This window comes from Sus scrofa, chromosome 13 (genome assembly GCF_054392235.1).
Source record: "Sus scrofa isolate SSC_HxYL_T2T_F1_AM1 chromosome 13, Sscrofa_HxYL_maternal_Yorkshire_Landrace_v2.0, whole genome shotgun sequence".
In the NCBI taxonomy this organism is placed as follows: Eukaryota; Metazoa; Chordata; class Mammalia; order Artiodactyla; family Suidae; genus Sus; species Sus scrofa.
Window position 1 is genome coordinate 124,966,646 of NC_139395.1, and position 25,472 is coordinate 124,992,117.

Below are 25,472 nucleotides of genomic sequence, written 5' to 3' on the forward strand. Positions count from 1 at the left end.
CTCTCAGCCTTCTATTGGCCTGAATTAATTAACATATTCAGCACCTGGCTTGCATCTTCTTTTCCAGTTGCCCCCAATCCTGCTGTAAGCAATAGAAACACACACTGAGTCACCTAGACTTCATGTTTTGGCAACTTCATTCTTCCATCTCATCTTTAACTTTGGTCCTAACTGAGCAATGCCACACAATGGAATTACAAAGCACTACCTGGACCTGCTTGCAACCCTTTACCTTTAATTCCTGCATTTACCTCCGACCTGGCTCTTTGGACTTTCTCATTTCCTGTCTCAGGACCATGATCTCTATGGAGTCCCTGAATTACTGTGAGCTATCTTTGAATCCACAGAGGCACCGAGTATGGCTAATTTTGTATGCTAAATAAATAAATAAATTTTAAAAATCTCTCCCCATATAGGTTCTTCTCCATATTTTAATGAATATCAATGTTGTGATTTATGACATGCAAATTTATTTAACAGTTACACTGGAGCTTTAGTTCACTATAAATAGTTAATCAGTTTAAAAATTGCTGGGCTCCCAGATGAAAGAATGCTGGGAACACTGCTCAAGATCCAGCTCAATGTTCAGGGTCATCAGCTCCTGACAGCCACAAGTGACTCACATCCAGCCGGGCTAGCTGAGCTCTATTTCCGTCATCTCCTTAACAGTACACAGAACCTTGGCCTTGAGAATTTAGCCAAAAGGGCCTGATGCAGTCATCTGCATCCAAATCACAAGTCTGAATCATGATCTGTGGGTGGCTGATAAACTGGAACTTCACTGGGCAAATCACTCATCATCTCTAACCCTGAGTTTCTTCATCTGTAAAAAGGCAATAAGACTATTACTACCAAGCATCACAAGTGCTCAGGGCCATGGCGGGCAGAGTCAGCACACAGTCAGCACTAGCTTACAATGTTACTGTGGTTGCTATTTATTATGATGATTCCTTTGTCCCTGTATCTGATCCGTTGCCAAATTCCTCTTCATTCCCACCACCACATTTTAGGCCCTGATTAATTATTTGAGTACCTGGTTCTTACAAAAGCTTATCAGATTCCCAATTCCTAATAATACACATTGGGTGGAAACTGTGCAAACAGAAAGCCAATCCAGAAACACGCAAGCTCTGCTCATGCTGCAAAAGCCAAAGCCTAAGGAGGTTCTGGTGCATCACACATACTTACCAGAGTTAGGTCTAGTGAGCCCCTGCTCAGACTCACTGGAAGAGTGAAAGAGTTTCAAGTGAGGTTTTAAACCGTGGATTAAATTCTGACGACTCCTACAGTGATTACCATAACCTGGAGAAAGTTGAGAGTTCTTTTTTTACAAAGGAATATATATATGTGTGTGTGTATATAGAAATATACCAAGTTTTCTGAACTGGAAAGCAGGCTTGATCATTTTTGAAAATAAGGAAAGGCTATTAAAATCAGTCACAAATTGTGTGTAACACAAAATTGCAGAGCTTTAAAACAAATTCGAGATGTAAGTTTACAAGATGTAGAAAATCTGATGTTTAAGGATAAAAGTTTGATGTATTTCTGGATCAGCAGAGATATGAAACCTCTTCTATGAAAAGTTCATAAAGCGCAGTTAATACTTTTCTTTTTCCTTTATAACTTGGCATCATTTTAGAAATGCTTAGTCATTTTGCTACCATAATAAGCATGAATTGTGATTGTTATGACTACTTATGTGACTAAAACAATAAGAGTTCTAAAATGAGTCAGACAAAGCCATAAAATGGCATGAGACTAAATAATGAAAGGTCATGATACAATGACCTTTCAACATTGCTCACTTTACTCCATTACAGAAGGACAGGTTCTGAAAACAGGCGTGCAGTGTCTGGCTGTGGAGGACCAGGGTGTAGTTGAGATCAATTCCAGCTCAGACAGTTGACTTACTAGAGGCGCTGTCAATGCTGCTGATGCTATCTGCGTTGTGCAAGTGGTGTCTGTGCAGCTGCCTGTACAGGCTAAATTTGGAGAACTTCCTGGGCTTTCCTATCCCTTTCAGTTTTGAATCTGCATCATCAACATTCTTCAGGATGGAAAGATCTTTATTAGATTCACTTCTGTCTTTGAGGCTTAAGGATTCCATAGACTCTGTTGTTTCAGCCTGAGAAAATGATTAAAAAGAAAGAAAAGAAAAGAAGAACCTGCATGAGATATGCTGCAATGTGGCCCTTTAATTCCAGTTTAAAGTTTATGCATGATGGAGGCTCCCTAACAGACATACAGTAACCTGGGAGGTCACCACAAGGCAGTGGGGGATTCCTGTGAGGTGTTTGAATATTTCCAAAGGAATACTAGGCAGTCCATTATAGTTCTCTTTCACTGGGCCAAATTCTTGAAATTTCATGCCAATTAACCTTTATGTCTTAATTACAATTACAAGAGTTCTATTCACTGTTGAGCTTATTGCACTTCTTCCTCTGATAAATATTAAGGAAGCCACGCTTTTTCTGTCACTTATTTTCCATGTTACCTTTTTTCCATGTTACCTTTTCACTAAATCTCTATTTTCCCAGGAAAGTCACCCACATAACCAGCCATAAAATAAGATGGAGTATACTTTAATCAGTGTATTGATATTTTTGGCAACCATTTGAATTGAAATAATAAGTATATAAATATGTGCATAAAGATATTTTGGAAGCTGTTGATTTGAAAGGTACTTTGAGTAGTTATTAACATCCTGCTTTCAAACAGAATTCCCTAAATGACTCCAGGCTGACCTATCCTATTTTTGAATGTCTGTGAAGAGGAAGACTCAAAAAACCTTGGCAGATACTCACAATAACAAGGATACTTATTTAACTTAAAGTCCAATTTTATCACACATTTTTGCTCATGGCCTTTTTTTTTTCCCCCCGAATTGGAAATAAATCTTAAATTTAAGTGGAAAACAAAGGAGTTGGCTATGAGATAGCATTATGCTATATCAAAGTTCCCATTGTGACTCAGACATTGTCTCTGTGAAGATTAAAGTTTGATCCCTGGCCTTGCTCAGTGGATTAAGGATCCAGAGTTGCCACAAGATGAATTGTAGGTTGCAGATGCAGCTCGGATCCGGTGTTGCCATGGCTGTGGTGTAGGCTAACAGCTGCAGTTCTGATTTGAGCCCTAGCCTGGGAACTTCCATATGCCGCAGGTATGGCCCTAAAAGAAAAGAAAAAAGAGTGAGAGAAAGAGAGAAGAAATTGAGACTAATAGATGCATAGTTATAGACTCACTGGGTGATATTTGAAATCAGGTCTATGTTGGACTCAATGTTCTTTACCTCTCTTGGGATATGCCACCTCTCATCCAATCCATCAGTCGATCAATGTGTTATTACTAGGGACTTACACAAACTGTGCCCCTTTCATTCAGTTCCATAAAGGTGGAATTTACTAACTGTGGCGGAGCTTGGGGATGGTCCCCCGATGACACGCTTCACACTGCCCACATCCGTGAGTCTGTGCTCATTGTCGTCCCACCTTCCGTAGGCCAGGTCAATCCCACCCACAAAGGCCACTGACTGGTCAATGATGACAAGTTTCTCATGATGAGCCCAAAGGTAGACACTGGATGACACATGATCTGGATGTCTCATCACCTTAAGAGGAAAACAAACATGTAATATGCTTTTTAAAATGTCTTTAATATTGTAATAAAATTGGTCTGTTCACTCCCTTGGATAGTATTTCCTACAATTCAAATACTAAAATGGGCCATCTAGACATCAAAGAAAATCCCCAATCTTCTCATTTTTTATCCTCAGTATTTAGCAAAAGAAGACACCAAGTTATTTTCAAGATTCCCTTGCCTGCAGGTCACATTGTGGCGCAGAGGAAAAGAATACAACTAGGAACCATGAGGTTGTGGGTCCAATCTCTGGCCTCACTCAGTGGGTTAAGGATCCAGCATTGCTCTGAGCTGTGGTGTAGGTTTCAGATGTGACTCGGAACACCTGAGTTGCTGTGGCTGTGGTATAGGATGGCAGCTATAGCTCCCCATTGGACCCCTAGCCTGAGAACCTCCATATGCTGTGGGGCGCAGCCCTAAAAAAAAAAAGGCAAAAATAAAATTCCCCTGCCTAACCCACACCCCCCACATTTGGAGGCAGCTACCATTTAGCTTGAGACTTGGCCACAGTCAATAAAAGTCAGCTAAATGGAATAGCAGATTCCCTTTCCCTTCAAAAGGATTATGTTATATGTAGTATTATTTAAAAAACACTAAAACATTTTAACAAACATCTATCTCTGACAAAATTTCTAACAGGTATATTGATATTTTGGCAGTGACTGAGTTGAAGTAGTAAACATATGGATACAGGGATATAGATGTTTTGGCAGCTCTTGATCTTGAAGGTACTTTGAGAAGTTATTAACCTCCTGCTTTCAAATAGAAGTCCCTAAATGATCCTAGACTGACCTATTCTAGTTTTGTATGTCTTTAAGTTGAAACATTCCAAAAAATGTGGAGGTTACTTTATTTTTAACAAGATTTTTTTTCATTGTATTTTTCAATACACATAAAATCTACCATATTAACCCTTTTGTGTACAGTCCAGTGGTATTAAATGCATTGATATTGTGCAACCTTCACCACTATCCATCACCAGACCTTTTCATTTTGCATAACTGAATGTCTATACCTATTGAACACTACCTCCGCATTCCCTCCTTCCCCTAAACCCTGACAACCATCATCTACTTTCTATCTCTATGAATTTACATGTATCTCATGTAAATGGAATCATACAGTATGTGTCTTTTTATGACTGTCTTGTTTCCCTTAGAATAACATCTTCAAGGTTCATTCATGTTTTAGCATATGTCAGAATTTCCTTTCTTTCTAAGACTGAAAAATATACCATTGTATGTATGTACCAAACCATTATTGAGAATGTGATATTAAAATGTCTGGCTACTATTATTTAGAACTGCTTTATTTCACTCTTCAAGTCTGTCAGTGTTTGTTATATATATATATATTTTTTGATGCTCATTATTAGATATGTAAATGTTTATAATTATTATATTTTCTTCTGAATTGAACCCTTTATTAATATATAATGTCCATCTTTGTCCACTGTAAACTTTTTTTTTTTTTTTTTTGCTTTTTAGGGCCACACTTAAGGCATATGGAAATTCTCAGGCTAGGGGATGAATCAGAGGTACAGCTGCCGGCTACACCACAGCCACAGCAAAGCAGGATCTAAGCACGTCTGTGACCTACACCATAGTTCATGGCAATGCCGGATCCTTAACCCACTGAGCAAGACCAGGGATGGAACCTACATCCTCATGGATACTAGTTGAGTTCATTACCACTGAGCCATAATGGGAACTCCTACTGTACACTTTTTTTTAAATTTAAAGTTTATTTGTAAAAACAAAAAATAAAAAAATGAAGTCTATTTTGCCCAATATTAGTATAGCCATCCCTGTTCTCTTTTGGTTACTATTTATATGGAATTTTTTTTTAATCAAGAGAAATACAGAAGCACTATGTACTTTAAGCTGGCTGGAGATTTATTAATTCACTGTCTTAATATATCTCAGTGATTGGGCAATTTATTAATTCATTGTCTTGATGTATCTCAGTGATTGGGCAACATTTAAGGCAGGAAGTTTACCATAATACTTTGTTACAGTTTAAATTTAACCCATGGTAATTAGGCATTCTTCAGAATGGAAATCTGATTCACAAGGTCAAATTAAATCAAAAGTGCCTGGTAATTTATAACATGCTGTACTAATTACATTTACCATGAATGTTAACCATCAATATTTTACTGCAAAATATCAAACAGCTTTTTTCAAATTGCTTGTCATGTTTGTTCACTTTATTTGTACTTTCTACAAAGTGCTTTTAAGAAAAATCTCTTTAGATGGTCCCTGGTGGCCGAGTGGTTAGTATTGGCTGTTGTCACTGCTGTGGCTCAGGTTTGATCCCTGGTCCAGGAACTTCCACATGCTCTGGGCACAGCCAAAACAAAAAGCAAAACACACACACAAAAAGAAAAGAAAAGTACTTTAATCCTACAGCTCTCTGTGTTGCTATTAGTATTCAAAAGATGTCTCAGGGAGATCACGTCTAAGAGGCTCCACAGTCATCTTAAAGAGGAGTATGGAAACTTGATAGGGCTCTTGAATTATTAAAATAACTCTATGAAGAATGTTTTGGGCTAAATTATCAGGGTAAGAGAAACAGATGAGAACTCTGCTGACTCCATCAATATCAGAAGTATTAGAAAGTAGAGTAATTTGTTTTATTTCTGAGAAGTTCACAATACTATTTATTCAAAATATACATTAGGAAACTCTACAGGTTACCACTGCTCAAGGCAAAATATATCTGAAAAACTGCAGAAAAATAAAGAAACATTGTTGAGCAAGATGACCCAAATACCTTTATGTTGGGGTGCAGACGCATTAAAGTCCTCTTGCTGTATTCACTGTTGATTCCAAGAGCAAGTTCCACTTCTTTGTAGAGCATGACAAAGATCCTCACCCCTTGTTGCTGTTAGAAGAGAAAATACAGGGAGAAATAAGAATTTCTGTGGGTAGGTTATGACTTTATTTTTTCTTCTTCCTTCCTGGGCATTTTACTTCCTAAAACTTTATTCTATAAACAAGTACCATAAAATATTTAATAAAAAATTCAATAGAAGGTGAAATATAAGTGTATCTTAAGACATAAATCTAAAAAATAAAAATCTACCTCTCTTTCATTCTGTGAATTTTAATAGAGTCACTATTTGGCTAATTACAGCCAGAAAGTTGAAATAACAACTTCAAATACTAAAAGTATCTGATACCTTTAAACAGCTCCAAACACTTGACCTTGAGGAAAGTTTTGATTCATGCTATTTTTTTTGTTTGTTTTTATTACATCATAATGAGTTGAAATAACAGGTTTTTTTTAAAAAAAAAACTCTCATTCAATAAATTATACTAAGCATGCCTTAAATGTTTATGAGGGTAATTTCATAAAACTTTTCTTTAAAAAGTTATTTCAGTGAAAGAAACATTTCTTAATCTTCAGAGATGAATGTGTTGGTTCACACTCTTAACCCATAATTAAATCATTACTGTCTATTTCACTACTGAAGTGACTTCTTCAAAAGTCAGCTTCTCTAATATTAAAAAATCCCTGAGCGGCACAGAAATTAACACTGATTTATCCTCGGACCTCGGACCTAAAAGAAAATAGACAAGGTCAAATTAAATCACAAGTTCCTGGTAATTTTTAACATGCTATACTAATTACATTTATCATGAATGTTAACCATAAAAAAGACAGTGTCCAACAATAGCTGGCAGTATAGAAAAGTACTTATATTTTCTGTCCCTGTTCAGCTTGGTGACAAGGTTTGAACCTATGATAAATTGCTCAACATCTGTTCACCTCCCCCTTCTTCCTATCCTCTCCTGTGATTCTCCCACCAACACACAGTTTCTCCAGAAAATTCTATCTTATTTACCCCCCATCTCTTATCACTTTTTCACTTTTTAGGTTTGCATCCTCAGCATTGCTGTATGGTTTGCAACATTTTAACTTGCATTTTCTATATCCAGCAGCTCTGAAAGCATTCTGAAACACATTATATACATATTGGATACTATAGCTATACCTAGGCATTTAATATCATAGAGATTTAAGGCAGGAAGTTTACCATAATACTTTGCTACAGTTTAAATTTAACCCATGGTAATTAGGCATTCTTTAGAGTGGAAATCTGATTCACAAATTTAAGAAGACATACTGGGTTGAACACATCTAATTTACAAGAACTGGATATTTTTGTGATGCTGTAAAAATGTGAAATAACATTGGAGTTATTATTTTTAGGTTGTAAGAAGTAAAATCCTGGAGTAAACCAAACTTATATACAGTTCTCCAATACTGCTCTGCCAATACTACCGAGCATACTTTGGCTCCTAAATCCTTGCAATAATACATCACTTCAAAATACTACTATGCTACCTTACTTGGTATTATTAATATCTGGAAAGTGTATACATTTTCAAAGTGATACAGCAGATTTATGTTCTGGGATGCATTGAGGACATTTGAGTACAAGGATAAGACCCATTCTTGCTCTTAAAAAATTGTGTGTGTGTATGTGTTATTTTATTCCTCTAGTTAACAGGTGACTCTTGGAACATGCTTATTATTTATTATATTATGAAACTATTATTGTAATCAAGTATATAAGTACAGACCTCAGTAAAGAAATAAAGAAGTGAAAGCGTAGGCAAGAAGTAAACAGATTTATTTCTAATGATCTGGCCAGTGAGTGTTATAAATGAAAACAAACATTATTTTATATTTCTCCTCTACTATTCAGATTTACTTTGCTATTTGAATATTTTAGGATTCAGCACTGAATAACAGCTACAAAAAGTTGCCTCCCATTGAATGATATAATACAAAGTTTAAAAGCTCAAATTTCAACCTAAATTATAGGACACTACACCTGATATCTTTCATCATGGTTCATTTGTTTTAAACAATGACATTCTGTTTTTTAAGCTTATGAGATTATTACCCATGAAGGACAGTAGTTGCAAATTAGGAACCAGTTTGAATCTTACAATATTCCATTTACCTGCATAGCTAATGGATTTTTGAAATAATAGAGATGTTAATGTTAACAGATTATAGTATTATCCTTTATCTATTAATATCTGACATTTCCTTCTATACTGTGTCTTTTTTTTTTTTTTTTTTTTTTTGTCTTTTTAGGGCTGCATCTGTGGCATATAGAAGCTTCCAGGCTAGGGGTTGAATCGGAGCTGCAGCTGCTGGCCTACCATAGCCACAGCAATGCCTGCAGCTCATGGCAATGCCAGATCCCTGACCAACTGAATGAGGCCAGGGATCAAGCTTGTGTCCTCATGGATACTAGTCAGGTTTGTCACCACTGAGCCACGATAGAATTCCTATACTATGTCTTTTCTCATTAAAATAAATCAACCCTAAAGAAATAGGGTAGAGACTTTTAAGTCTTTTTAGCTTAAGTAGAATGACTAATAAGGAAGTAATTAAATATAAAAAGTTCATTTTCATGTAGTGTGGTTTACAATCATTTACTCACATCCATATCCACAATGAAGAGTTAACTAGTGACAAGATTCCTGTGATAATAAAGCAATAAATTCCTCTTCTTTTGGCCAAGGTATTACAACACTATCATAAACTCTGTAAACTGTAAAGCAAAATACATTCCTTGGGAATGAAGGCATTTGTTGGGTCATAATAATGCAGACTTATACAAAATATGGGAAATATCTGTGCAAAATGAAACCCAGATTAGAAATAAAAAAGGACTGATGTTAATTCTGTAATTTAAAAAAAATGCTTTTGAAACATCCAATATTTTTCCTGTGCCTTTTAGAGACCTAGGGGAAATTACTTTTTGCTCAGAAGAAAAGTATTAATAGGTGAAGTAGGAAAACAGATGGCCTAGACTTGACTGCTTCTTGCATTTCTATGCCATGTTTCTTATTTCTGCTGAAGTCAACCAACCCAAGGGTTCCACAGAATTAACTTTATGACACCTGAATTTCAAAATATAAATGTTCTATCCTCTTTTCTAATCAGTCTTTAATCAAGTAAAGCAGACAATATGATAAACAGCAGGAATTTTCAGGGACACATACAAACATGTATGAAGAAAATGAAAAATTAAAAAAAAATTTTATAGGTGGAATCAAGACATTTTGTTTCTAAATCAGCTTTTCCTCTGATTGTTCCAAGCACTCTTGTCAAAATATTTTCTAAATGTATCCACCTTTGTCCACTGCTAAAGAGAGTTTAGCTAATACATCCCCAGGATAATCACTACTTTTATCACTTGTCAAGATTTCTCCGGGGGGGGGGGGGCGTTTACAATATTTTAGAAAAACTTAAAAAGTAAAGGATTGAAAAAAAATTGTATCCTCAACATTTAAATGCAGGCAGCATTTTTAAGTAAGAGCACAAATACTCATGCATTAAAACAAAACAAAACAGTTTTATTTAAACTGTTTTTTAAGGTTGAAGATCCCATTTCTCCTTCCCTGCCATGCCCTTCTAGCCCACCATTTTGATAAGATTCTCTTTGATTTTTCTGTACAGAGATGTGATTATTCATCCTGTTTGCAAACCTGGGCATCTTTCCCACTGACTGTACTCTAGAATGTGTCTTGTGGTCCAGGACATTAAGAAATTAACCTGAGGATAAAAATCCTACCTGAGAACCTAGGTTCTATATGTGTCTAGGTTGCCGTACTTGAAGAACATTTTGGTGAAAGTGTCATCAGAAATATCACATATTTCTAAGGTTAAAATATACAAATTGGGTACAGGGATGCAGGTATAACTCTGATGCAACTTATCTCACTTCTTGGTGCAATAAATGCAGGACTGTGAAAGCCCTGGGATGCTGATTTGAGTTGTAAACAGTCCGCCTCTCAATGTTGGCTTACACTATTTTAAATGATGACATTGCATACCAGAAGGCCAAATAAATAGGAAAATATCGACTTGGTTATTACCAGAGAAACAAAATATTGCATTTTCCCCTAAGAAACAACCATTAAAAGAGATACTTGCCTATATGTTGGCTATAAGGCAGAGACTAAATTTCTCCCCAAAGATCTGCACAATCAGATAGAGGAAAAAAATAATTCATTTCAATCAACTTTGTGGACCACTGGGACCCATTAATGCAAGAATAAATGTTATTTTCAACCCAGCACTGTGTGAAGCTAGTGGCTTTCAGAAATGAAATTATTTATGTGAAGCACTGCTTATAAGCATATTAAATGTCAATTTGGAATGATGTGAGTATTAAAAATTTATGTCCAAAATAATAATATGGTGTAGCTGGATCAATTCTACTAAGTGTACCACTGCGAAATTAATATTTAATACTACAACTATTTCCTTAGGAAATTTAAAAAATCCTTACACACAATTTAAAAATGACAAGTCTCAGGAAGCAGATGAAATTGAAACAAAGCACCCTTTTTTTCAGGCAGTAACATTTGCTTGGCCATGGTATTCACCTGGCACCTCATTTTACAGACCGTGAAAGCTAAGAGAAGCCATGGTGATGATAGAAAAGGAACTTGCACAGGTACCTCAGGGGGAGTAGACAAACATAGGCCAGCTAACATGACATGGAGGACCAGGCTTGCAGGATTTTCCTCCTAGGCTCCGCTTTGGCAATTACTAGCTTTCTGGAGTACACTAGACATCTGATAGGCACGTTGCACTCATGTGATCTAAAATGTAGCTGTCTGACTCCAGGTTCTTCCTACTTCCTTCCACTATCAGATTCTCCGTCGCAACACATCATTTTCATCTCATCACCTTTCGTCCATCACACCTGCCACAGTAGTTCACCACTGTCTTCCATAAAGTCCAAACCATTGGCTTGGGCTCATAAGCCTCCACATCTCAGCTTTCTAGCTCGATCCCCCATCCTGCTTATGTTAACACTTGGCTATCATCAACTTTGTCACCTTGCTATGACTGACAAGGCCTTATAAATTCCTGCCTCCAGAATGTTTCCTCACCACATTTCCAATACCTGAAAACCTCTTCTTTTTAAATTTTTGGCCCATCCTTAATACCCTATAAGTCCTCATGTTGTGAGAGGCTTCCACACCAGACCTACCCAATGCTCTCTCTCCTGCTTTGAAGCTTGGCACTGTCTCTGTACCCAACTGACTCTTCTGCAGATTTTTAAGCTCCTTCAGGTCAAGAAGCATCTTTTATGTTTGTACATTACCATATGCACATAGGAGGCATTCAACAAAAGCATGTTAATTGAAACCTAAAAGAGGAAAATATCAGATAAGTGCTACAAGGAAAGGATTTACGAGAATGACTGTCGACTGGAGGCATGGCTGGAAAAAATTACTAGAATGGAGTTTCTAGAGTTAACTTCTGAAGAAGAAATGGGAAAGGTGTCATTTCACAGAGAGAAACATGGAGACAGATAGAGCCCTTTCAATACATAGAAAGATGTTTGGTAGTACTAGGACTAAGCCCAGACATGAGTCCTTCAGTAAGCCCTCCATAGGCAGGGATGGAATCCTAGTCACACACATGGCATCCTTAGTAATTAGTGTAGTACCAGGCTCAGAGGATACAGTAACTGTATGCTGAATTGTTTAATGAATGTGCAAATAATACTTTTCAAAATTAGACTTTCCAATTCTGTGAATGGAAGTCTGTTGAGATGACAAATTAGACTAGCCATGAAAATGTTGCTGTTAGGCAGAACATGTGTCTGAAATAAAGACAATCAACTTCTTTTGCCCTTCATATCAGCAGTGAGGTCTGCCCACATCTATGGATATTCCCAGAAATCCTAAAGTAAGGGAATGATGAAAAGACATTGAAAGAAGGGGGAAAGGTGAGTGAGGAAAGGAGTTGGGGAATATAGAGGATGGGAAAAAAATGAGTCATGGCTGGGGGAGACTGAAAATACTAACCCCAATTACTTAGGATCTATAAATTTTGCTAGAATGTTTAATGATAGAATAAAAAATTAAGACTGTGCTAAATAATAGCAAAAATTCTAGCACTCCCTAATTTGAACATGATTAATAATAAATCCAGATCGATCCTAATTCAATTTTAATTTAATTTGGTTGAGGGCCAATCACATAAAAAAATTCATGAGAAATATGAATGTAAAGTAGTCACTGGTGAGCCTATACTGCCTCAGTTACTCTTTTTGTTACTTTTTATAACAAAAAGAGCACACTCATTGCTCACCCAGAAGCTACAGGGGCAATTTCACCCTATTACCATGAACTGTCCCAAAATTGTAACCACCAATTCTTTTTTTTTTTTTTTTTGTCTTTTGTTGTTGTTGTTATTGTTGTTGTTGCTATTTCTTGGGCCGCTCCCGCGGCATATGGAGGTTCCCAGGCTAGGGGTTGAATCGGAGCTATAGCCACCGGCCTACGCCAGAGCCACAGCAACGCGGGATCCGAGCCGCGTCTGCAACCTACACCACAGCTCACGGCAACGCCGGATCGTTAACCCACTGAGCAAGGGCAGGGACCGAACCGGCAACCTCATGGTTCCTAGTCGGATTCATTAACCACTGCGCCACGACGGGAACTCCGTAACCACCAATTCTTAATGTCCCTTCTCTTTGATATTCTTCAAGATCAGCTTGATCCCATTTGACTTAAATAATTTTCAAATGAGTTTATCTTTTGTTCAAATGACAGAATAATGAAAAAAATCCTATTTAATGTTGTCATTTAGTATTCAATGATGAAATTTTATTATAATTTTTGCCTACAAAATTAGCTGCCCATAACTGATTAAAATGTAAAATCTTAGAGCTGCTAATATCATCTATGCTGTAATTAGGCAAAATATTTATGACTCAAGAGTAAGAGGAAAAAAATCAGAACCAAATGAACTTAAAAGCAGCAAGTAGTCTACTTTTTGTCAAACACTAAAGAAAAAAGTTATAAACGTATATGAAAGGCTTTGAAAAGGAAAAGGCATTTCAGAGGAAATAAACATTTAAAAATTATATCAGCATTCGTTAGGAAAGTACATACTGCTTTTCGTTTAAGAATGCAGTCCAACCTCCAACGATTTCCTTCAACCACTGGGCGTTTCAGGAAGATTTCTGGACTCAACCTGAAATCATGAAACCAAGATTTCAAGAAACTAAAACAAAACACAAATTTCTAATTGTGTCATAGGAAGCAAAGGCAATTTTATCCCAAACGCCATCCTCTTCCTCCACTATGGCAGATCATTCAAAGTCCCACTATGAGTCCATGTATGACTTCATCTGGGAACAATAGCCTTTATACAAAAAAGTCAGTCTCGATTTCTCTATCTTACTCATGCATCATACATACACATGCTTGCAGATACTATTGATTATCCACCCAACAGCCGTGTTCTCCTTATCCTTCTTTGCTGTCAGAGCCTACCTCCCACTATTGAATGTGAATATTCTAAATGACCTCTTTTCCAGACTCCTATATAGCTCCAGCATGACGTGATACAATCCTGGGCAATGAGAATTATGAGGAGGTATACGTGGGGTTAATGGAAAAGTTCTTCTTCTGATGAGAGGAAAAGACACATGCACACACCCAAAAAACCCCAGGAAAAGTGCCTCTAGGATAGATTCTGTATGGGGTGTGATGCTTAGACAGGCACAGCCATATTGGAATTCTAAGGGTAAAGCCAGAACTCTGAAATCACTAGATCACTCCATCAACTCTAGATCTGCCTAGCTTTAGACTTCTCATTAAATGAGACAACTAAATCCTCACTGTTTGAGCCCTCTTTAGTTGAGCATGATAGCAATCCAGGCCAAAAGTATTCTAATTTATAAACATGGACACTGACTTCCTATAACAAGGAGCAGTTTCCGTGGAAACCTGGGGCTTTCTGAGCAGGGAAGAAGGAAAGCTTTGCTGATAGATGAGCTTTTCCCTGTGTGAAAATGGACCCCTGGGTTTTCCTCTTTAGAAGTGCCACAGACAGCATAGAACAGAAGAGTTACTTTTTTCCTTGGGGTTTAGTTCAAAGTCAGTGCCTGAGTTAAATCGGCAAGTGGTGTAACTCCTCTGTAATGGGAAAAAACAAACAAAAAACAAACAACAAAGAAAATTTCATCTGCTGAAATGCTAGATCTGGGGTAGATTGTAAGAATCAAAGCCTTACAGGATACTAGGGTGAATACTGCTTGCCAGAGAGTCCTCTAAGCATGTGAAAACAACAGGGTTTTAAGGAGCTAAAGAGATTAAAAGAAATGATTTTATGCTCTATTTCTTTTTATTAAAGAAAATAAAAATACAGAGATAAAGTTTCTAAAGGAAACACATATAAGGTAATATAAATAGGAAAACAGACAAATGGAGGGATATATATTGCATAAATATTTACATATTTAGAGTAGGAAATAACTCAAAGGTAATCTATGTTTAAATAAACAAAAAATACAGCAATTCATAGGAAAAGATCTAAGATAAATTAAAAACACATTTGTTTAAACAGAGAAGTGCATCACTGGGTACTGCTAGTTCACTGAAAGTAGGACATGCCAAACAACATATATACACTTGCGATTGTGTGTGTGTGTGTGTGTGTGTGTGTGTGTAACTCCTGTTGCATGTGGGGAAGTTCCAGGTGAGGGACTGAATCAGTGCCACAGCAGCAATCCAAGTTGCTGCAGTGCCAATGCCAGATCCTTAACCGACTGCACCATAAGAGACCTCCCAATACTTGCTCAAAGAGCTTCAGTTTGGGGGCCACTTTTAAGTCTATACTCTTCTTAAGTCTTTATCACCTGTTATTTAATCTAAAAGCACCATGTACCCTGTATGCAGAATATTCTACTAGATACTTTGAAGGATCTTAAGCTACTCTCAAGTAGACCTTGATTTTGAAAATAATGCATGAAAAGATAATATGAGACTTATGCCATAAACAAGGTATAAGCAATAGCAAGAAGAGATCAGCTATTAGATAAGCAAAATTCAAAAGAATTGTATAATACTACCTTGAGTCTAGGACACCAATGATTGTAAGATGCATCATCATAAAGTGTACCACCAAGAGAGAAAAAATGATGACAGCTATAACTACATTATTGAGTGTAAAATGTATCCTGATTTCACAGTAGTTAAAATATACTTCTAAGTAAATGCTCCTTTTAGAAAATTTTATACTTTAAATGCTTATATGAGAAAGAAAGAGTTTAAAATCAATGATCAGAGCTCCATCTTAAGAAGATTGAAAAAAAAGAATAAATTAAAGTAATAAAAAGGAAAGGAATAATTAAGAGTAGAACTCAATGTAATATAATACGGAAAAATAATAAAGAAAACTCAATAAAATAAAAATCTAGCTCTTTGAAAAGATTAATAAAGTTGACAAACAAGCTAGATTGAAAAAGAAAAAAGGAGTTTGATTATTTTATTTTATTTTATTTTACTTTATTTTATTTTTGTCTTTTTATGAACATATCTTCAGTATATGGAGGTTCCCAGGCTAGGGGACCAATTGGAGCTGTAACTGCTGGCTTACACCACAGTCACAGCCACAGGAACACTGGATCCAAGTCGCATCTGCAACCTAAACCTCAGCTCACGGCAACACTGGATCCTTAACCCACTGAGCAAGGTCAGGGATTGAATCCACGTCCTCATGGATGTTAGTCGGGTTTGTTAACCACTGAGCCACAACAGGAACTCAAAGAGTTTGACTATTTTAGATTTCTCATGTAAGTAGGAAGAAATAACAACAATCTTACTGAAATTCTTCTAGGGAACAAAGGGCAGGGTGGCACTTACTAACTCATACGATGAGCCAGGCATTATCCTAATACCAAAACCAAGCAAAGACAATCCAAGAAAAGAAAAAAAAAATTAGGTACAGTATTCCTTATAATCATAGAGGCAAAAATCTTTATCAAAACCTCACAACTTATAAAAAGTTTAATGAATCATGACAAAGTGGGGTTATTTCTAAGAATGCAAGTTTGGTTTAAAAGATGAAAATCAATCAATGTAATCAATACATTAACAGAAAAAACAATCATTTCAATAAATGCTGAAAAATTTTTTGATAAAATTCAATACCCACTCACAATAAAAACCCTCAATAAATTATAAGTAGAAAGGATTTTCTTCAAAGCAATAAAAGGCACCTGTTAAAAAAACCCACCTACAGCATATAATAAAAGACTGAAGGCTTTTCTTCTAAGACTGAGAACAAGGCAAAGATGTCCATTCTCATTATTTCTATTTAACATTTTTGCAGCATATTGCATTGGCTGATGATGCCAGCCAATGCAATAAGGCAAAAAAAAAAAAAAAAAAAAAAGAGAAAGAGAAAGAAAGAAAGAGGAAAAAGAAATACAAAGCATACAGATTATAAAGGAAAAAGGAAAACTGGCATTATTCACATATCACATAATATTCCATGGGGAAAATCCTAAGGCATCTACAAAAAAGCTACTCAAACTAATAAGTGAACTAAGCAAGACTGCAATAAATAAGATCAATATAAAAAATCAACTGCATTCTATATGCTGGTAGTAAACAATTGGAACATGAATTTTTTTAAATACCATTTATAATAACATTAAAAAACATGAATTACTTAGTGATATGTACAAGACTTGCATATGGAACGAACAAAACATTGCTGAGAAAATTTAGATAAGATCTAAAAATTGGAGAGATATATAGTGTTCATGAATTGGAAAAATCACTGTTGAGGACAGCAAAATTTGACATATCATCTAATCAGTGGATTTTACCATTCCCTTCCTTCTGATTTCTCAGCCTGGAAGGAGAACATGAAAATGGGCTTTGGCACAGGTAGAGAGAACTCCAGGAAAAGTCCTCTAGTTCAGGCTTGAGGGGCAAGAGTGGGATCTTCTGGCAGTGAGAGGCCCATGGAAATCAAAAACTTTGAGGCAGTGGAAATTTCCTTCTCAATGAAAAAGCTGTGGTTCCAAGATGACAATATAAATATCCATTGCTTGGCTCTGGACATAAAGCATCACTGCAGAAAGTGTCTGGAAGAGCAGAATAAATGAAGCCACACCTATTCAGCTAGAGGACTAAAATGCAAAGTCATAGGCAACCCTTAAGCAGTGGGTAGATCACAGAGAGAGAGGATCTCATAAAAAGCAATAGTACAGAGTTGTTTATAAACTTCTAGCTCATTCCCAAGCTGCCCAAGCATGGATCTGGTCCTAAATATTACACCAAAGAATTTAAGACCTGCAATAAGCAATAAACCATGGCCCAAACTGGTCGCTAGGTAGAGCACATGGGGGACAGAACTGAATAGCACTACAAAGGCTTTGAAAACAAAACTAATACTAAAAACACAGAGATATAAAACAAGTTGGAACATTTTACATGAACCCAAATGGGCCAATTTCCTGCTAAAATACAAATATCAACATTCTCCATAAGATTTAACTAAGATTCAGTGTCATAATATTCAAAACTTCCAAAACACAATAAAAAATTACTTGGCATACGAAGAATCAGAACTTGCAGGAAAGACATTCGAAAATTGCCAATGCCAAAATGGCTTATATGTTGGATTCAGGTAATGTAAGTCTTTGCCAGATATTATAAAAATGTTTCAACAAGGGTGAACATTCTTAAAATGAATGGATAGACAGAAAGTCTTGGCAGAGAAATAAAGATATTAAGAAGAACTAAACAGAAATTTTCAAACTAGGAAATACAACTACAGAAGGCAAACAACTCTCACTGGATAGGCTCAGTACCAAGACAGAGGTGACAAAGGAAAGAATCAATGAACTTAAAGATAGATAAAGATAAATTATCCAATTTGAATAACAAAGAGAAGAGAAGACTGAAAGAAAAAATAGAGCCTTAGAGACCTGTGGCTAAAAGACACTACTTGTGTTATCAGAGACTCAGAAAAAGAGGAGAAAGAGGGAAATGCAGAAAAAAAGTCTGAAGAAATAAGGGCTGAAAACTTCTCAAATGTGATGAATGAGATAAATGTACGGATTCAAGAAGCTCAATGAACCCCAAACAGGAAAACCTCAAATACCATAATCAAACCTCTAAAAACTACAGACAGAGAGAAAATGTAGAAAGCACTCTGAAGAAAAACAATGCATTATTTAGAGGGGAACAATGATTCAAAGTGACTGAACTTCTCATCAGAAAACATGGAGGCCAGGATGAAGCAGAACAATTGTAACTAGAATGATAAAGATCTTCTACAATTTAGTAATAAGACAATCCAATAAAAAAAGATGAAAAAGAAGATGAGAATATGTTTCCATAAAAACTAATCAGGAAATGTCCAAAAATCACAGGAAAATATGTTTACTATGAAAAGATGTTGCTACTGCAAATTAAAACCACAATGTGAAACTATTACATATCCTTCAAAATGGCTAGCATTTAAAAAGACTGACAATACCATGTGCTTGCAATGATGAGAAAGGCTGAAACTTTCATACTTTGCTAGTACAACCACTTTGGAAAGCAAATTGATAGTTTCTTAGGTTGGTCGTATATTTAGCTCTTGATATTGATATAATACAGTAATGTGAATCTACTTTCTAAGACAAGGGTTGGCAAACTATGCTTTTGGTCCATAGATTGTTTTAATATGGCCCATTAAAATAATTACATTTTAAAGAGTTATCAAACACACACACGCACACACACTATGCAGCAGAGACTACATGTGACCCCCAAAGCCTAAAATATTTTTATTGCCCTTTACCAAAAAGGTTTGCCAACTCTGTGGAAAGTCAGCAGATTTTGAGCTTTTGGGGTGGTAATCCACAGGAACACATTATGCATCCATCCCAATACTTTTATCTGTCTCTCTCTCTACCTATCTATCTACCTACATACCTACCTACCTATCAATCTTCTATTTACTGCTGAAATAAAATTTCACAAAACAATAAATAACCCTTACTGCCACTCAAGTGGCAACTCTCTTTGCTTTCCTTCCTTTTCTTATCCTATTGCATCCTTTAAATAACCCACTAAATTCTTTTAATAAATAATTATTAAAAAGTAGCAACCCATTATTTGAAAATCATAACATTAAAATCAACTTAAATGTGTTCTCCTACATAGAACAGTCTTAGCTTGTGAGCCAGTTAAAATGACACTTCTAGTTTATTCTTTATAGCCTTTGTCTTCAGCCCAAAGGAGACGTCACTACTGTTTCTCTTCCTTTGATACACACCTTCTTTAAAAACCTTTGTTTATTGTTTTTCTTCTTTATTCTCCAGTTTACTAACCTTGTCTATCTATCTCTGACCCATTTAATGCACAGACTCAGTACAGACACTGTGGGAGACCCCACTTGCACTGTGGGAGACCCCAACAGGACAGACAGAGAACCAATGTGGGCAAAGACTCAACACACTGCTCTATACATCCCTGCTGGCCAGTGGGAATCAGAACCACCATCACCAAGAGGAAAGCTGATCTAAGCCCTGTTCTGTGGATCTGCCCTAAGTTACAGCAACTGACTGGAAGCCACAGCTAGGTGTCCAGCCTCATTTTAGGACTCACTCCAAAGAACACTGGATAGGTAGTTCATAGGTGACTTGAAATAGCACCAAGCACAGAAAAGACATAAAACAGCGATAAACAAGTGAACGCTCACTAATTTTTATATAGAAACTACTTATTTTGATGCCTTCAACTTCTAGCTAGGATTTACTCTTCCTTGGAATTTTCAGATAATCTGGGCTGTTTAACAAATCATTCTCTCTAGAATAGTGTGACAACCTGCCTTAGAATTGACCTCTTCAGAAAATTTCTCCTGACTAAACCTACCCAAATCTGATTGCTTCTTTATCCGCATATCCAGCAACTCAAAAAAAAAAAAAAATTCAGTCTGCACTTAAAGAATGTCAGAGCCAAAAGGAACTTCAGATACCATGAGGTGCAGCCAACTCCTCGGAGAGGCAGCTCCATAGCATGTGGGCACTAAAGCAAAGACACCTGGATCCAAGCCAGCACCAGAATGTACTGTGGCTATGGGCAGTTTCCTAATCGGCCTCACTGAGTCTCACTTTTCCCACAGCCTCTAGTAAGAATGCAATTAGGAGTTCTCTGGTGGCTCAGTGGGTTAAGAATCTGGCATTCTCACTACTGTGGCTTGTGTTCCATCCCTGAGCCTGGGAACATCTACATGCTGCAGGTGCAGCCAGAAAAAAAAAAATTTTTTTTCAACAAATAGTAGCTACTTACTGTTAATGTTATTCAACTATGCCTTAGAAACTACCCCTTAAAAAGGTTAACCTGACTTGCCCCGAGTCAGTAATAATCAGACCCTTAAGGTGGTCTGAGCAGAGATCATCACCGTCCCTCTTCTGGGCCACAATAATAACTTGCCAGATGGTCTTGATAATCACTGTTCAATTCATCTTCTAAACTATTACCAAAATGGTCACTTTCAGAAAAAAAATCTGATTAAAATTTCCATGCTTAAAATTTTGCAGTGATTCCCAGTGTTCACAGGATGAAATGCAGACTCCTTAGCAGCTCACAAAGAGCCCTGCACAATTTAGCCCTAACCCATCTTTTGAGTGCTGTTCACCCACCACCCCAAAGGATGCTATGCTTAGTCTGTACACAACCTCTGCCTTCCTCCAAAACTGCAGTGCTCCCTCACCCCTCTATGCCATGGTCCTGGCTAACCCTCTACCTAAAACATTCACCTGTCTTCAACTGGTCAACCCTATCACCCAGGACCCAGGCCAGCATTCTCACCTGTGAAACTTCTACAGCTCTTCCAGCACCACCCATTCCTCTGTGCACCCCCACGCCTTCTGCTGTGCTGACCCTCACCACTGAGCTTGCCCCAGTCCCATGTCTTAACCCATGACTTCCTGACTTTATTGTTCCAGGGCAAGGGCTGCTTCTTACTCATCTTTCTCAACACCTGGCCTAGATCAGTACCTGTCACAGAGTGGGTGCTCACACATAGCTCTGGAATGAATGAGTAAATGAATTGACAAATGAATGGATGGGTAGATTAATGAATTAACGAACAAAGGAACGAAGCACTTCTAGGTACCAGATTGTTTCTCATTTCACTAAATCTGCCTTTGCTTGCATACTAATTGCTTTAGAAACAGATTAACACAGTTCTCACTCCTGTATATGATGTCTCTGGAATTAGATTAGAAGCTTCTAAAGGGCAGGTGCATCTCTCATGAGGCTTTTCACTCTCAGATCCAGATATGTCAGGGTTGGGTAAACTTTCTGAGTGCTCTCTTCTGCAACATACTTGCACAAGAATTTCCTCCATTTATTTTGAGGGAAGTTCCTGTGAAGATTTTATTTCAAAGAGTGTTATAATAAGATGTTATCCTAGCACAGTCACAAACAAAGAATAACCTCTTGATTCATTTTCTTACTGACAGTAGAAGAAAAAATATTCAAGGTTCCATCTCTTTAGATGTTTAATTGAGAATCTGTAGTTCAGTGTTTGCTACCTTCAAATGAGAGCATTTGCTTGTGTAAAACATGAAAGCATGGGCTTAATGGAAACACTAATTTTCAGTCTCTTTCATGTCCTCATCAAAGTTTCAGAAATATTTTTAAAGCAATATGCTCCTATATGAAGCTTGAATCTATTCTCATAAATGTCTAGAAAATATTAACCAAAGAAATAATGTCTAATTATAAAATTTTCATTCCTGGTAACTGACTAAAGAGATAAAATTTGGCAAGAATATAAAGGCCAAGGTTAAGTTCCTTCACAAACATGAGAACAGGGAGTTCCCGTAGTGGCACAGTGGTTAACGAATCCGACTAGGAACCATCGGTCCCTGCGCTTGCTCAGTGGGTTAATGATCCGGCGTTGCATGAGCTGTGGTGTAGGTTGCAGACGCGGCTTGGATCCCGTGTTGCTGTGGCTCTGACATAGGCCGGTGGCTACAGCTCTGATTAGACCCCTAGCCTGGGAACCTCCATGTGCCACGGAAGCGGCCCAAGAAATAGCAAAAAAAAAGACAAAAACAAACAAACAAACAAACAAACAAACAAACAAAAACCATGAGAACAAATAGATTCATAGACATGCTGGCTGTCACACACCTTATCTATTGGCTTTAGACCAATGATTCTCAACTGAGCAGGACTGTGACCCCAGGGGATATTTGACAATGTCTGAAGACATTTTAATTATCACAACTGGAAACTTGCTGCTGGCATCTAGCTTGCTACTGGATAAAAGCCAGGGATGCTGATGGTGCTAAACATCCCACGTTGTTCCCATAACAAAGAATTATCTGGCCCATGGAGTTCCCGTTGTGGCATAGTGGTTAACAAATCCGACTAGGAACCATGAGGTTGTGGGTTCAATCCCTGCCCTTGCTCAGTGGGTTAAGGATCCGGCATTGCCGTGAGCTGTGCTGTAGGTCGCAACGCGGCTCAGATCCCGTGTTGCTGTGGCTCTGGCATAGGCTGGCAGCTACAGCTCCAATTTAACCCCTAGCCTCCATATACTGCAGGAGCGGCCCAAGAAATAGCAAAAAGACAAAAAAAAAAAAGAAAAAGAATTATCTGGCCCAAATGTCAATAGTGCCAGGTTGGGAAAGTGTGCCCTTGAAATACAGATTTCCTCATCACTGTGGCAAAATAGTAGAAGAAGATGAATTCACACTCCTAATTACTGTCCCCTTGCCAAACCAAGAGGAAATGCATTTTCTTAGTTTTATGTAAGGTAGCATTTGGAAGGAAACAGGATAGGGAAAAGTGGAGGGCATTTCAAGGAACTAAGTTTGTAGAAGGAAAATACATGTTAAACAGTTTTGCTTCCATTGTAGTAAATATTAGCATCTGCAATGGGTTTTAGCTCTCCAGGCAGATGAGTAATTGGAACTAAAGTCAGACTACAAAGCCTACTCCAGGAGTAAAATTTCCCAAGAGCTAAATGAATTTTAGATACAAGACTTCCAGTGGCTTTAATAAGAATCATAACTCTCACAGATGATTTTCAAGGGAGTCAGAAAGTTGAAACCTAAGCATCTCCAAAAAAGCTCACAAGTTTTAGTCATTACCCAGCCTATTTTAATGGTAATAGGCAAATGCAAATATTCCAATTTCAAAGGGACAATTCAGAAGAAGTATACTCACCAGACCTGTGACAGTCATAGCAAGATGAGGAAAGATACTCAAAGAAGATTATTTTCCATTTTCTCTACATCTCTATGTGTACTGCAACATAATCTTTACTAAAATGAATATTGAGTATCTGCTTCCAAATGGAAAGACAAAAACAAAACTGCTCAAGCTAAATATTTTAAGAATATATATGGATGCCAGGTTTTTTTAAACGAACTTTCACTGGAGGTTATTACAGTTAATTGGTTGCGGCTTTAGCCGAATCATCTGTGAGTACTGCCAGTTTTCATGATGTATGATTCTGGAATAGCACAACACTATTGTATATTCTAAACATAAAGACCTCCAAACAACAACTCCCCAGGGACAAATACTAACCACCAATCTGTGATAAAAATCTCTTCTTTTGCCTCTTCCATTGCATTTGCCACATCTTCAAAATATCCTTTGGCATTAACATACCTGAAAGACAATTTTTTTTTGTTTCATTTTTCAAAAGAAAGAGAGAATGAGAGGGAGAAAGAAAGAAAAGAAAAAAAGATCTATTGTATGGCAAAACAGAAGACGGAAGCCACTGCTCAAGTCTCTACAAGACCAGCAGTTTAGCTTGTATAACTGGAAAACAAGGACTGAAAGGAACACCTTCTGCCTGCAATGAAGGAAGTAGTAGGCAATCTGAGTCTTTTCTGCTGAGAGAACTACAAATTGATGGATTTCCTCATCATATGGGATTAGATGAACTCTCCTATCCTCACACATGGTTGCTCTCCTGAAAATGAAAGGAGACCAGTTTCTCATCCGTGGGTAGAAAAAAAACTAAGCAGGATTTTATTTCAAAGAAATAATTAGCAAATAAATTCTCTTTCTTAGGTTATGGCTAATGACTTGAAGAATCTTTCCATCTGCATCATAAAGAAAATGTATGAAGTTAGCTTTTAAAATCACACTTTAAAATCTAAAGCTAGCTATCTAAAGCTCATTGTAAAAAAAAAAAATCGTAAAAATAAATGGTGGAAAATTAATCTACACTCAGGTAGTCCTATAAATAAAGGTCTTTGTTAAGTATGATACATATTATCCTTTCAAAAATTGGTTCCAAGTGAATTTAGACAACTATAATATTAAATGCCAAGACTACCTTGACAGTCTTAGAGCAAAAAGATCTTACCATTTAGTTAAAGTGTTCTCTTGGATGGCAGCATATGACCCAAATCGATGATCTTTGAGAAAGTTGGGGCCATATTTCTGGATGAATTCTTCTATAGCCCCTCCCCACCACCGAGCATGTCTATAGCTGTTGCATTTTAAAATAAGTGTCCTTCAAAGAAAAGCAAAATATGAAAAGAATGGTCACTCTGTGTTCTGTCTGTTTAAATAATTTAAAAATTAAACACGTCACATTTTGTTATGGTACTGTAGCAAGCATAAATTGAAGATTTTAAGCAAAGAACACCTTACCTACATCAAAAAAGCAGACTTTTAAACATTCTTAGCAGGATTGAAAAGTATATGCAATGTAGCATAAACAAATTTTCAGTTTACTTATTCCCTCACTCACTCATATAAACACTTGTAAAGGCACTTCTTATAGACCTTGAGCTAGCTGTGCTATGCTGAGAGGAGGACAATGGAAGAGGTGTTACAGGCTTCAAGTCCCCTTCAAGGAGATTAAATCCAAAAGCCTCTGGCCATGTCTCATTGTAATGCCCCTACCTCCAACTTGAGCTGTCTGGGCTGCTCATGCCCTACTAGGGAAGGAAGGCTGCCTATTCCTCACCAGCCTCTGTGAAACCTGTTCCCCATGCTTAAGGT

The 25,472-nt window shown here is 37.1% G+C and overlaps 1 protein-coding gene across 33 annotated transcripts in view; it reads right to left on the reverse strand.

Annotated features, from left to right (window-relative positions):
* PLD1 (phospholipase D1) overlaps positions 1–25,472 on the reverse strand; it is a 224,320-nt gene that overhangs the window by 91,897 nt on the left and 106,951 nt on the right. For 18 of the 33 annotated variants that reach the window (XR_014822368.1, XR_014822367.1, XR_014822373.1 and 15 more), the window contains 7 exon segments: positions 24,829–24,978; positions 24,039–24,122; positions 13,587–13,668; positions 6,412–6,522; positions 3,407–3,607; positions 1,912–2,125; positions 1,189–1,302 (listed from right to left, as the gene is read on the reverse strand). Coding sequence is in view for 25 of the 33 variants with exons in the window: in XM_084986822.1 (XP_084842948.1) it covers positions 1,189–1,302; positions 1,912–2,125; positions 3,407–3,607; positions 6,412–6,522; positions 13,587–13,668; positions 24,039–24,122; positions 24,829–24,978 (956 nt within the window). In the remaining 8 variants the exon portion in view is untranslated. 33 annotated transcript variants of the gene reach the window in all.